At 37.0% G+C, this 12,573-nt stretch overlaps 1 protein-coding gene across 1 annotated transcript in view; it reads left to right on the top strand.

Annotated features, from left to right (window-relative positions):
* Positions 1-12,573, top strand: part of LOC105937545 (gamma-aminobutyric acid (GABA) B receptor, 2) — a 204,806-nt gene that overhangs the window by 130,657 nt on the left and 61,576 nt on the right. Inside the window, exon 3 of the mRNA XM_036145868.1 lies at positions 10,858-11,028. Coding sequence (XP_036001761.1) covers positions 10,858-11,028 — 171 coding nt within the window. The remainder of the gene's footprint in view (positions 1-10,857; positions 11,029-12,573) is intronic.

Genomic DNA, 12,573 nt, shown 5'->3' with positions numbered 1-12,573 from the left:
GTAAAAGAGGAAATCCTACACTTTTGCTATATCCATCACATCCCTCCTTATGTTCTCAACCTTTGGTCTTTTTGTCTTTGCACGTCTTGTTATTATGCACTTGTGTTTGATTTATGATTTTGAAAATGTCAGGGATGAAAGAAAATGAAGCCTTTGAATGTATCTAAAAATGTGTATGTATATATATATTTTTTTTATTTTATTTTTTTTTTTTGCACTGGCATGTTGAAATATCTGGAACAAGTGACTGAATGTTTGTAGGGCAATGACTCTTTGGTAGTGAATATGTAAAGGGAAGTCTTTTTCGGGGCATTCCTAGTAGTACAGGAATGTCAAAAAGCTTGCAAAACAGCAGCATTTAAAGTCCAGTATCAAACAATATGCAGCAAGCTAAAAAATTACAATTGGATTGGGGTAAACTGGCATGTGGACTCACATGATATAGGTATGATGTGTAAAAAAATAAAACAAATGAAAAACTGACATGAAGCTTGACGTGAGTGCGGCATTGTGGTTTAGTTGGTCTCTGCAGTATTATGTCATTATTCTGCCACATGAGTGACATGGTGGATCAGGGGTTACAGCAGGCTATAAGCTGTCAGAGGAGAGGTGAACATCACATCATTCAGCTGTCTAGAGGTTCGTCTGTAGGGCAAAGTAAGTCATGATGTGCAGTTTCTTTTCACATTGTTAGGTAGAGTGTGGTGGCTGCACTTGTCTAAGTTGACAGTTTCAGGCAGTGTTACATTTTTTAGCTTTTATTACGCAACACAAGATGTTTGTAATGATTTTCCATTTTGTAATAACAAAAAAAAAACACACAAATACACTGTAAAATATCATTTATTTCAAAAGTCCCAACTAACTCTACTCCCCTAACTTTACTAACCCACCACTTTCCTTCAAATAAAGCAATGGCAATTATAGCTAGACATTTTAATCTCAGTTTCACCAGGCCACAACACAAGTCTCCTGGGTTCATTTGCAAAATGTGATCTACCTTTTATGACGGTTTTGGAGTAATGGCCTCTTCCTTGGTGAGTGGCCTTTCAACCTCTTTTGGTGCAGGACCTTCTAACTGGACATCATGGCACTCTCACAATACCTTTAGAAAGCAATATCACAAGGTCTTCTGCTTTTGAATGCATCATCTTAAGGCATTCATAAATTGCACCTAACAATGAACTGTACTTGGAAGGTCCATAATTCTCTTTCTTTATAATTTAGCCAATTCCTTTTTGGTTTTCTCATGCCATTAAATGAGTAAATAGATGTTTTTTTTAACTCAAACTCCTGGTGATTGTGGCCCAGTGGGACAAGTAGTCATCTTGAAATTCTTTCTGTTCGATTTAAGTTTTCTTTTTTTGTTGATGGACAAACGATTCAGTATGTGTGTGCATTTGTGAGTGTGGTTTGGTGAATTTGGCTCTCATTTAAAAGCAATTTCAGTGGTTAGTATGACTAGAAAAGCAATAAATAAGGTAAATTAATTTACCATCAACCAAATCATGTTAATTATTTCCCACCAGGATCTTACAAATCTATAACATTATAATATGGGCTTTCCTAAGTAATCCAAAAGCATGATACTCTTAGACTTTGTGAATATCTGAATGTTCTTTCTTTGTTCTGCTGTTTAGTAAATAAAAATTGTTTTGTTAATCCTGATTGATAAATCAGACTGTGAGAGATTACTATCTCATCTATTTTACTATAATTTGTGTTTTCAACATTGTTCCCAATATTTTGTATTTGGTTTGCATCTTAGTGACCTAGAAATATCAGAATAAGCATCTTGAAGTAAATATCATTCAGGCATTGCCTTTCTGCATATCTAATAATTAACTATACACAATTTGATCTATAGCTAGACTTCACTGCCATGTTTATTTCTCAGCAATGTTCTGTGGCTCATGCCATGAATACTGTTCATATACACTACTGGTTCTACTTATATGTAGCATAACTGCAACATCCACAAAGCTACCTAATTTCAAGCTATACTATAGAGTCACATTTCCACAAACTGTGCTGATTTTCGTCACATTTAGCCTAATAGAAAACACATCCCCTATTTGGATGTGCCAGCATTTGTGGCTAAAAAAGAAAACTCTATTACATCATATTCAAAAGATATTAAGCAAGCAAATTTTGATGAATAATATGTTTTCAAAATAAGATATGACTATAATAACATAATTCTAGCCTTGCTGTTATGCATTTGCAAAATCTTTCAAGATAGTGGCTCACTTTAAACACAGCCCTGCTCATACAGAGGAACTAAACCAGGAGCAAAAAGACTTGGGCAACAGTGAGCCACTCATACAGGATGTTTCCATAGGGTGGAATTCAACACTGGATGTGATCTCTTTTCAACTAATGAGGCTATTTTTTAGCTAAATAGAAGCACAACCTAGTAATATTGACTTCATTAGACATGGTAAAACTCCGAAAGCTGGCTAATGTCATTGAGCCATGCGGTTAAAAAAAATCTTAATGGTATTTATTGTTAAATGTTTCTATAAAAAAAAAACTCTAGTTATTTTGTAGATTAAAAATTTTCTGAAATGTCCAATGCAATTTGTGACTGAGCTCCCTGGAGATAAAACATATGTCTTTTGTTGAGTGTTTTTGCTTGTTCTCTGCCACCCGCACCACACCATGGAGGTATCCGATGATGACTCTTCCTGCATGGTGAAATTCAAGAATGCTTTCACAAAGAACTTACCCCGAAGTGTATTTACAACCGTGATTGACTAAAGACGGCTTTTGTGATCAACCCACGCTTTAAGGATTTAAAGTGTCAAGTGCAAGGGGATAGATTTGGACCACCTTGAGGCCCTGCTGAAGGAACTGTGTAAGATACCACCACACAGGAGACAGAAAAAAGCCTCCTTCTGTCTTCATTGTCTCCAGACTTTGATTCAGGTGTCGAAGCCCTGTGTATGAGGGTTCTGAGTTTGTACAGGTCAAAATCTACCAAAATCTACCATCAGGTGACAGACAGCTCACTACCAGGGTGGTCCAGTCGGGCAGGGACCCACCCACCCACAGCTGTCTGTCCTGAAACACAAGTATCTGATTAGCCCTGCTACCTCTGTCCCATGTGAGAGGCTGTTCTCACTCGTAAATCACATAGTGTAAAAAAATAAAGGTGTCTTAAGATTTGAAAATGTGAACAGGCTAGTTTGTCGAAGTAACTGGCTTAAAGAGAGTGAGATAAAACAGAAGATGATGTTTCAAAGCCAGTGGTTTAATTTTGCAGTAAATGCTGATCAAACTTTTATTGTCTAATATGCAACAAAATAATCTGTGGTAAGTCTAATTGGAGTTCAAAAGAGATTTAAGCCTGTCAAATGACAATTGACCTAATCTTAGGTGTTTTAACCAGGGACTTGAGTTTCTTACCAGGGTGGAGAGCCAAGGACACCGACTGACACGTTCCTTCTTTCCTTTGTTTATTTCTTTGGTTCTTTGTGTCTCAAAGGCTTAATTTTTGTCATCCCACTCCTTTGAATGGAGTAGGGTGAGAAACTTTACCGTTCTTCGAAAGCTTAATGTTGACGTTAATCTCTTTGCTCCACCTTCATCCCAGTGCTTATGTGTCGTGGATTTGGTCATTAAAGCAGTTGAAGTTTCTTACCCACTGTCAATGTCGCTGCATGCATCTGTGGTTTGGCAAATTACTGCCTTGAATTTGATATGAAACCCAAGACCACCTCCATGTTTCCTGATCAACAGCAATTTCTATTTCTCCTCAAGCGGTCCTAAAGCTCTGGCCGAACAGATTCATTGACAGGATGGTGCACAGGAAAGAGATAATAAGAAAGGGTCAGCTGAGCTTTCGAATTTGATTCATATTCTCAGTTGTATATTGTAAAGACATCCTGACAATCATAACTTGCTGAAGCTTTGCTGAGAACTGTAATGTTTCAAGATCAAGGATCTTCAAAATTATGGCTTCTTTAAATTTTATTGTGTAAAAGCCAAATGAATATACATTATTCCATATTTTTAGTACAATTTTGACTATGCTTATGTGTTTTAGAAACAGATCCCTCTGATATTTAAGCCCCTGTGTTGTAAGATGTGCTTATATATCACCCATTCATTTTTTTAATCTCACCTTTCTGCAACAGCCGCTTCATTATTCAAAGGCCAACAACACAGTTAGCACCAGCAGATCCTATTTCGAGGAAGTCCCACTAGGACCAATCAATGCTATTAGAACTGTCAGCATGATTAGACACATTCACACATCCTGCTTATTTATTTTGCTGTCCTGTAGGAAAGCTTGTAAGCCCTTTATTTATGGATAACCAATTCCAAGATGGGCCACTCAGGTGTACTGCCAAGAATCGTAAGAAACATTAAGACTGAATGAGTCTTTTTTTCAATAATGTCCAACTCAAATGCTGTATTCTTTGGGGCTTATGTGATAATATTGAAAGCCAATAAACACTGCTTTCCTGGAAAGACAAATAAACCCAAGTAAGCAATAAGGAATTAAGTACATTGTTGTTTAGTAAGCTGAAAATCTTTTTGTGCAAAAGGAAGTCAGACCAGTATTCCGTCTGTAGAAGCGAACTTTGGTATCAACATTTGGCATTTTTATTTCAGCTTAATCATGAAGACACAATGCAAATTTCAGTTAAATTATTTGTTATGGTTAGTAAATTGGTTAAAATGTTCCTTGTTTTTAACTGATAATCAGTAAAAGTATCATGCTGACTCACATAATTCAGTTTAGTAACAATGGAGCATTTATTTTGTAAAACTTGAGCTGTAGACGTCTTTAAATACTGAAACTGTGCAAATGTAGTTTTCGCACCAAATTAAAAGGCATATTTGCAGAACTTTTAGAAACTTTCCCTGTGCCATTTGTCATTTGCCATTCTGAGACTCGAGAGGCAATCACAAATAAAGACTTCAGAACTGAGTTGGACCCTAGGTCTATAGACTAAGAAACTGTCTTAGACTAGATGTGTCAAGAGTTTAGAATAGAATTTGACTTGAGGCCTAATGAATCGGGAATTGATTTGAGGTTTACTGTTTCAAGAACTGAATTGTATCTGTGTCTCAAAACTAGAGTCTACTTGAGCTCAAGGTCAAAAGACTTGAGATTTGATTTTAATGAGGTCTATATACTTGAGAATTGAATTAAACTTAAGGTCTAAAGACTCAAGGATTGACTTGGGCTCAAGGTCAGGGACTTGGATATCTTGAAGTTTTTATTTCATGTAATCGGGGTGTGACTAAGCCAGTAACCAATAGTGATGCAAAGATTCTCCTGTGAAAAGATGGATTTGATTTATTTACTAACCATGGTCTAATAATGGTTTAGAACAATCTGTTTATGTTAGCTCTAGCTTTATGAAAAGGACAACACAGATATCTCAGAAAATTATGTATTTAATGATTTCAAGTTATTAACAACAAAGTAAACTTTACGTGGCTCCCTCTGACATCTAGCAAATCACATGGTTAAAAAAATGCCTTCAAAAATTAAACAGCCTCCAATAGATATATTTAACTTACAGACATTCTATAATTGTTCAGGTCTAAACTCGTTGATCTACTTAAGATTTATTTCTTGTAATAGAGTTCAGTGGCGTTAAATCTGTCTGGTACGATAGGTCACTTGCCAATACATAGAAAAGCATCGGGGAGTTTAGGCAGTTTTAAATAATAGCAACCCCAGTCACTCTGCATCCAATGAGATGATTTTTACTTCAATAATGAGAGACTTGCGATTTGACTTGAAAAACGGATCTGTGTACATCTCTGATAAGTCTTTAAACATTGAACACATGCCAAGCTGGTTAATAAAAGCAAACTTCTCATCGTATGGTATCTCATATTTTGTATTCAGAACCCCCTTCCTCTGTTTTTGTCTGGACACGAACATGAAACTAGCTTGGTCGCGTCTCAAAGTCGTTCAAACTGAACAGCGCCAAAGCCTTTTTGTATTTACTCGAAACAGACTGAGATAAGCGTCTGTGTGTACAGAATGTCTCAGCAGATCACCGCCATGATGTGATTCACCTCAAGTCTTTGGTACAATGTTGTGGCTCAATAGGGTGAGAAGTATTCTCTCTGGTATTGCTGAGAGTCTCCGTGACCTTGTGGTGAGATGAGACGGGGGAGCTGCCTAGAGCCCACTGCCACAGTTTAATTACTACTGGCAAAGAATGGCTGCTGGAGTCTGTGAGAATTGAGAGTTGCTCAGTGAATGATGTGTTTATGTGTGGATCCGATAGCCTGTAAATTATCTTAAGTGTATGCAAGGGGTGTGTTTAAGACAACTTTCCAAAAAAAAAACACTATCCTGACTTTGCTGATTGTTTCTCTGAAAGCAATCTGACGTCAGCAACTATGCTCACATATCAAATGTGTTTTGTATTTCACCTAATCAAAGCTGTTCAAGGTAAAATAAAGGATAGCTTGTTCTTTTAATAATACTACTGATCTTTGACATATTTTGTCGCGCTTCTACACTGTCCTTCTTTACATTGTGCACCAGTGTCACATGAGTTCGTATGCAAAGCAATTTTTTTTTTAAATCAATCTGCAAAACCTTTGACCTGCTCTCAGTGCTGAACAAAGACATTTTGCACCAGATTTCTCCCGGACATGAAATAAATTGAAAATGTGGGTTATATCCATTTATGATTTTTTTTTTTAGAATGAAAGGATTGGAAAGTCTCGATTAAAGTATAAAATACTTATTTATCAACAGATTCCCACAAACATCTTTGTTAGTCTTATTTATGAAACCTAAAAAATTCATGTTTGACAAGAAAGTATTTATTGGGATACTAACTAAAAAAAGGCAACAATTACAAGACCTTTGATTTCATGGCAGTATTAACATGCTTTTCTGATAAACCAAGAAGAACTTTTATATTTTTATAAACTTTTAACTAACTATTGAATCATGTAATACAAGGAGGGTTATTGCTTATACTTAAAAACAACCCCGTGAAGTCAATAATTCTAGACTATCTATTACTCTATACAATAATCAGTGACTTTAACAACAATGTATTGCTCAGTAGAAAATTTAAAAAAAAAATCTGTTTTATTTAATCTTGCGGCAACTGTGGCTCAGAAGGTTGAGAAGTCTTTTGCAATCGGAAGGTTGTGAGTTTTATTCCAGCTTCTCCTTGTCACATCTGTGTGCCCCTGGGCAAGGCACTTACCTTCCAGTTGCCAATGATCTATATGTTGTCCTGTGAATATGTGTGCATTAGTGAGTGTGATTGGGGGAATGCGGCTATGGCGTAATGTGCGAGTGATCAGTATGACTAGACAGGTACTATATCAACTCGGTCCATTTACCTTTAATCTTTGAAAGTAGATAATTTGGTCATCTCCTTGCCAACTTTATTCTGTCCATCTTAATCTTCAGAGAGCCACTTCAATCAGCTTGATTTGGGAATATCACCAGCTCCTTTTAAAAGACACAGAGGCTTCTCCTACTGTGTTGAGCACCCGACTGGGATCAGTTCAATGTAAATTAAGGAAATGCTGGAAAGACCACTTCGAAGCCCTCCTAGATTAGTGAGTGATTTTGGATTCAGCAGAAGTGAGGTTAATTCTAAAATTTCATTGTCGCCTATAACCCATGTATTGTTTTATAAACCTGTTTTGTTGATGTGTGAATTTAAATCCAGTGGGTCTGTAAAGAAAGTGGCCAATTTTGTGAGCCAAACTCAGGATTTTGCATCGAGTAAGTGAAAAGTTGTGTTATCTGCTAAATTGCTTTGGACTTTTTGCAGAGTATGATGATGAACATGATTATTTTGTCAAGTTACAACCACAAATCTAAACATATATATTTGTAGGATTTTAGGTGATGGAGCAACACAAAGTAACATAAAACTGCAAAATAGGAGAAAAAGAATAGACAACATTGGATTTTATTTACAATTTGAAAAATGTGAGGAGCACCTTTGGATTTAGCCCCATTTATTCAAAAGCCTATAAATAAAACCCAATGCCCTCAATTATCTTCCCCACTCCCCTAATTACTGAATAGGGTTCATCTGTGTGTACTTAAATCTTACTGTAAATATGAAAGTTGGGTGAAAGCCTCAGATGTTTGTTAGAGAACAGTAGCTAGCAGACGGCATTATGAAGACCAAGGAACGCACCACATAAGTCAGGAATAAAGCTAAAGTTGTGAAGCTGGGGGAAAGTATGAAACAATGTCCGCAGCTTTTAACATTTAATGCATTACTGTTTAATCTTTTTTCTCAAAACTAAAAAGATTAGCGAGAGAAGCAATGAAGAGGCCTATGTTAACTCTGAAAGATGTAGCGATCCACAACTCAGGTGGGTGAGTCTGTTGACACAACGGCAATTAATAAGAGTGGCAGGATGGGGCCAATTTTTAAAGAAAGCCGCTTGATGTCACTTTTGTGGTCAGCCACCAGTTACGTAGGGGACAAAACTAACATGTGAAAGAAGGTGCTCTGGTCAGATGAGACAAAAATTTTACGTTTTGACCTACAAGCACAACACTATGTGTGGCATAAAACAAACAAGTCACATCAACCTGAAAATAAAAATAGAGAAAAAAAAAAAGTAGAGAAACGAGTTGATGGCGGCATCATGCCGTGGGTATGCTTTCCTTTGGTGGAGAAAAGGTTGTTGGGCAGATGTATTCAGCAAAATGCCGGATGATGCTGGAAAAAAAAAAAACCTGTTGTAAAACCAAAATACTTTATACTTTGGTGCAGGTTCACCTTAAAAGGATACAACAACCCTAAGCACCCAGCCAGAGCTACAATAGAATGTGTTAGCTCAAAGTAGAGTCATTGGTGCTCCCCTTTTTGTGAATATATCTCCAAGGCCCTTTATACTTTAAGGCCCTAATTTATAAGTTATATATTTTTTATTTTAACATTTAACTTTAAGATACATCAAGGTAAATTTACTATCAAACTTTAGTTCTGCACCAGGGATTATTGGTCCTGCATTAAATCTATCTGGATTTTTTCCATGACCTGTGAATTACTAGTAAATTTCTCATTATCTCTTTGTAGCCCATCTGCTAACAATAGATCATTCAGATTTCATTTTGTCCCTTTTTTTAATTCATATCCATGAGGACATTTAAAAAATATGAACAATTTGATAGGATGCCAGTGAGATTATCACCTTAATCCCTATATTGAAGAGTTGCTAGAATTTTTTAAGGGTTTGGTGAACTTTTAAGAAATGTACTCATGTATCTCCTAACCTAGAACAAGAATTATGATATCCTCATGTTAATCACAATCACGAATCACAGGTTGTGCCTAATCTCTGAAAAGTATGTAATTAAACCATCACTGATTTATATCACTCATCATAATAAGGCAGAACACTAAAATAAAGCAGAGCACCTTATGCCACATCCACTGGTAATGTCTTAATACTCTGCACTATTAAAATGTCCGTTATGCACAGGTTGTGTAAATCTTTCCTTCATGTTTCTTCCAGGCTTTTCAGGGTGGAAAATTAAACAAGTGCCACAAATCTACACATGTAATGACAACAGTCATTCATCATATATATCTATATATATATATATAGATATATATATATATATATATATGGCAGAATAGGCATTAGTGACTTCTTTACTCTTAAAAAAACACATGAGGTTCACATGTGCAAAATAACATATGAATATGTGAACACATGTGGTTATATATAAATAAAGAATCATCTGAGAAATTGTGTGGAATATTTGGAGATTTTGTAGAACCTCAAGTGTGTTTTGCACGTAGGAAACATGGGTTTTGGAACATTTTGATTTTGGTATAATGTGTCTTTAAATTATGGTGCAGTAACATGTGAAAAACTTTTGGGAAAAGGTTGTAAAAGTTGAAATATGCTAAAACCTGTTCAACAATTACAAGAAGGCTTTGATTGTTGTAATGCAATAACATTACATTTTCCCCATTGTTTTATGTACAATAAAGGCAAAACAAAAAAAATCTACAGTTTCGTTTTCAAGAGTGATACTCCTTTTACGCCATTATATTATTTTTTGAGAGATGTATGTAGCAGGGTTGCTGGTAATTATGGCAAATGCACTTTATTTTTACTTTCTTTACACCTTATCAATAAAAACACATTTTTCAGAAATATTTACTCAGCTAATATGCACTGCTTTTGTTCACATCTCACTCTTACACACTTAAATCTTTCCCAGTATATTTTATAAATTGATTATGTACTGCATTTAGTTCATTGCCTTGTAAAAGCCCTGGAAAAAGTACATGAGGTAAAAAATGTATCTCTTAATTTTTCTGCCCTTTTTATTGTAAGAATGATTTACAGAGCTTGTCCTTCAAATATGCTTTGGTTGCAGTTGTTGAAGCTGGTAGTATGGGTTGGTAAGAAGCCAATTAGTGTTATAGGTTCCAGCGGATTCTATGCTTGGTCTGTGTACAGCTGTATTTGTATCTCAAGATGCTTTTGACTTACCAACCAAAGGATTAATCAAGCTACTGAGCTGCTTTTCTCTTCAAATCAGACTATTGCCTGCATTTTTACTGATGTTTGAAGAAAATTAAAAGTGTTGCTTTGTTCTTATGCTTACATTATAACCCAATTATTGTGCACATTTCTCTTCTTTGAATCTGTGATGTGATGAACGCCTTATAACAAAGAAAAAGAATGTATGATTGCCATTGATTGAGCTTGCTAGGTACATTTATCACTTATACTTACTGTTAAAAGCACAAACAACAAAAAGGAGACAGCACATGAAAGCAGGAGCGTATACATGTTTTATTTAACTCTCAAAGAAGGATTCTCTGTTGAATTTGACTGAATTTTTGTCATGTTCTGTCATTACAGCTGTCATTCGCAGCGACAACCCCGGTTCTGGCAGATAAGAAAAAGTACCCCAACTTCTTCCGCACCGTCCCATCCGACAATGCTGTGAACCCAGCAGTGGTCAAGTTTCTCAACTTCTACAACTGGAGTCGTGTGGGGACCCTCACTCAGGACGTTCAAAGGTTCTCAGAGGTTAGTTCTTTGTGTAGGTTTTATCTATGTGGACTACATTACAGAGAGTAAACCTGGTCCCCAACCTGACAATCATTTCTTAACCGTGATAGTTAAAGGTGGGCTATTATGAAACATTCACCTTTTGTTCCATTTCTATACATCCATTTGGGCCTCTAGTGCTTCTAGAAACAGTCCAATCGCAAAAAAACAAACAAGTAAACAAAAACAAAACAAAAAGCATCCAGCTGTTGTCTGGAAAACGACCTGTTTAAAAAAAACTACCCATTATTATGTCACAATCAGCTGGACAGTGCCTAACCTAGTAACTTTAGACAAGTCAAATACTGCAACTAGCAACCTCATCCCAGCCCAGTACCTCACCTGGCAACACAAGCAAAAAGTAAAATTGTAGCATACAAATATTTGACTATAAGACTTTTATATTGCATTTTACTTTAAAACATCAAAAACCGGATCTAAAACATCCTAAATGCCTCGTAGAAGTATCTTACACAAACCAACACTTTCTAAAAACATGACACAGATAATTTTCTAGGCAGTTGAGAAGAAATAACAGGAAACTTGGCTTTCAACGTAACTCTGGAACTCTCTCTAAAGAGGCGTTCACGTCGAACGCAAAAAAGGTGAACAGAGCAAGTGATTTACATGTTATGCCTCAGTAAAGGCGCGATCAGAAGCAAATTAATGGCCGGCAATGTGAACGATGAGTTTCAGGTGACACAGGGCAGCAGGTCCTCATACTGGGTTCTGGACAAATGGAAGTACTGCTGGAACAGACCATTGATCCAGATGAAGCTCCAGATGGTGGTACTTGCAGAACTGGGTGCATCTCTGGATTCTATCTGGTGAACATAGGGGTGCCAATGCAGTTTCATGGCTTTCCACATTACATACAACAGTCGCTTGGTAAAACCCATGTCCCCCATGGTGAGTTGTACTGACAAAAGGAGTCGACAAGTGCATTGACGCTACTCCTATTAGATGACGAGGTGAAGCGATCTGGACACAATTTCACGTTATTGTCTACGCGTGGTCAGCACGAATTGTCTGTGAGAGAGAGGCAAAATGTCAAGCGACAAACGTGAAAAACTTGCTTCTTTTTTTTTTTATTCGCTGTGAACGTACCGTAAGGGTAGCCCTGTAAGATTAGGCTACTTATGGGACTTTTTCATGGACCCTGTCTGCCCCGCTCCACTATACTCATCCCTGCCCAAAATCACTGTACCACTTTTGGTTTTCAACAGACTCGGTAACCCAGTGGCTGTAGGCCCTAGCTTTGAAATATGGTGCTTTTTATTTTTATAGGCTGAACATTAGGTATTCGCATTGCGCTGTGCTGATTCGGTGGAGTTTTCTTTGGGTTAGATCAACGGCGGAGGGGCAAAGCTCCAGGAGCTGTGAGCGACAGCCTCTGGGGCAAGGAGCGAAGCGGGAACCCCACGCAGAGGCTGCTGAGAGATAAGCCGTCCCGCAGAAGCCCTCCAGAACCTTGGTCCACGCTGCCTCTCTCAGGCCTTCTCTGTCCAATACAAGGCTGCAGAC

This window comes from Fundulus heteroclitus, chromosome 13, assembly GCF_011125445.2.
Source record: "Fundulus heteroclitus isolate FHET01 chromosome 13, MU-UCD_Fhet_4.1, whole genome shotgun sequence".
NCBI classification, from domain to species: Eukaryota; Metazoa; Chordata; class Actinopteri; order Cyprinodontiformes; family Fundulidae; genus Fundulus; species Fundulus heteroclitus.
The sequence above is the reverse complement of the archived record's forward strand: the minus strand, read 5'-3'. Positions and strand labels throughout refer to the sequence as shown.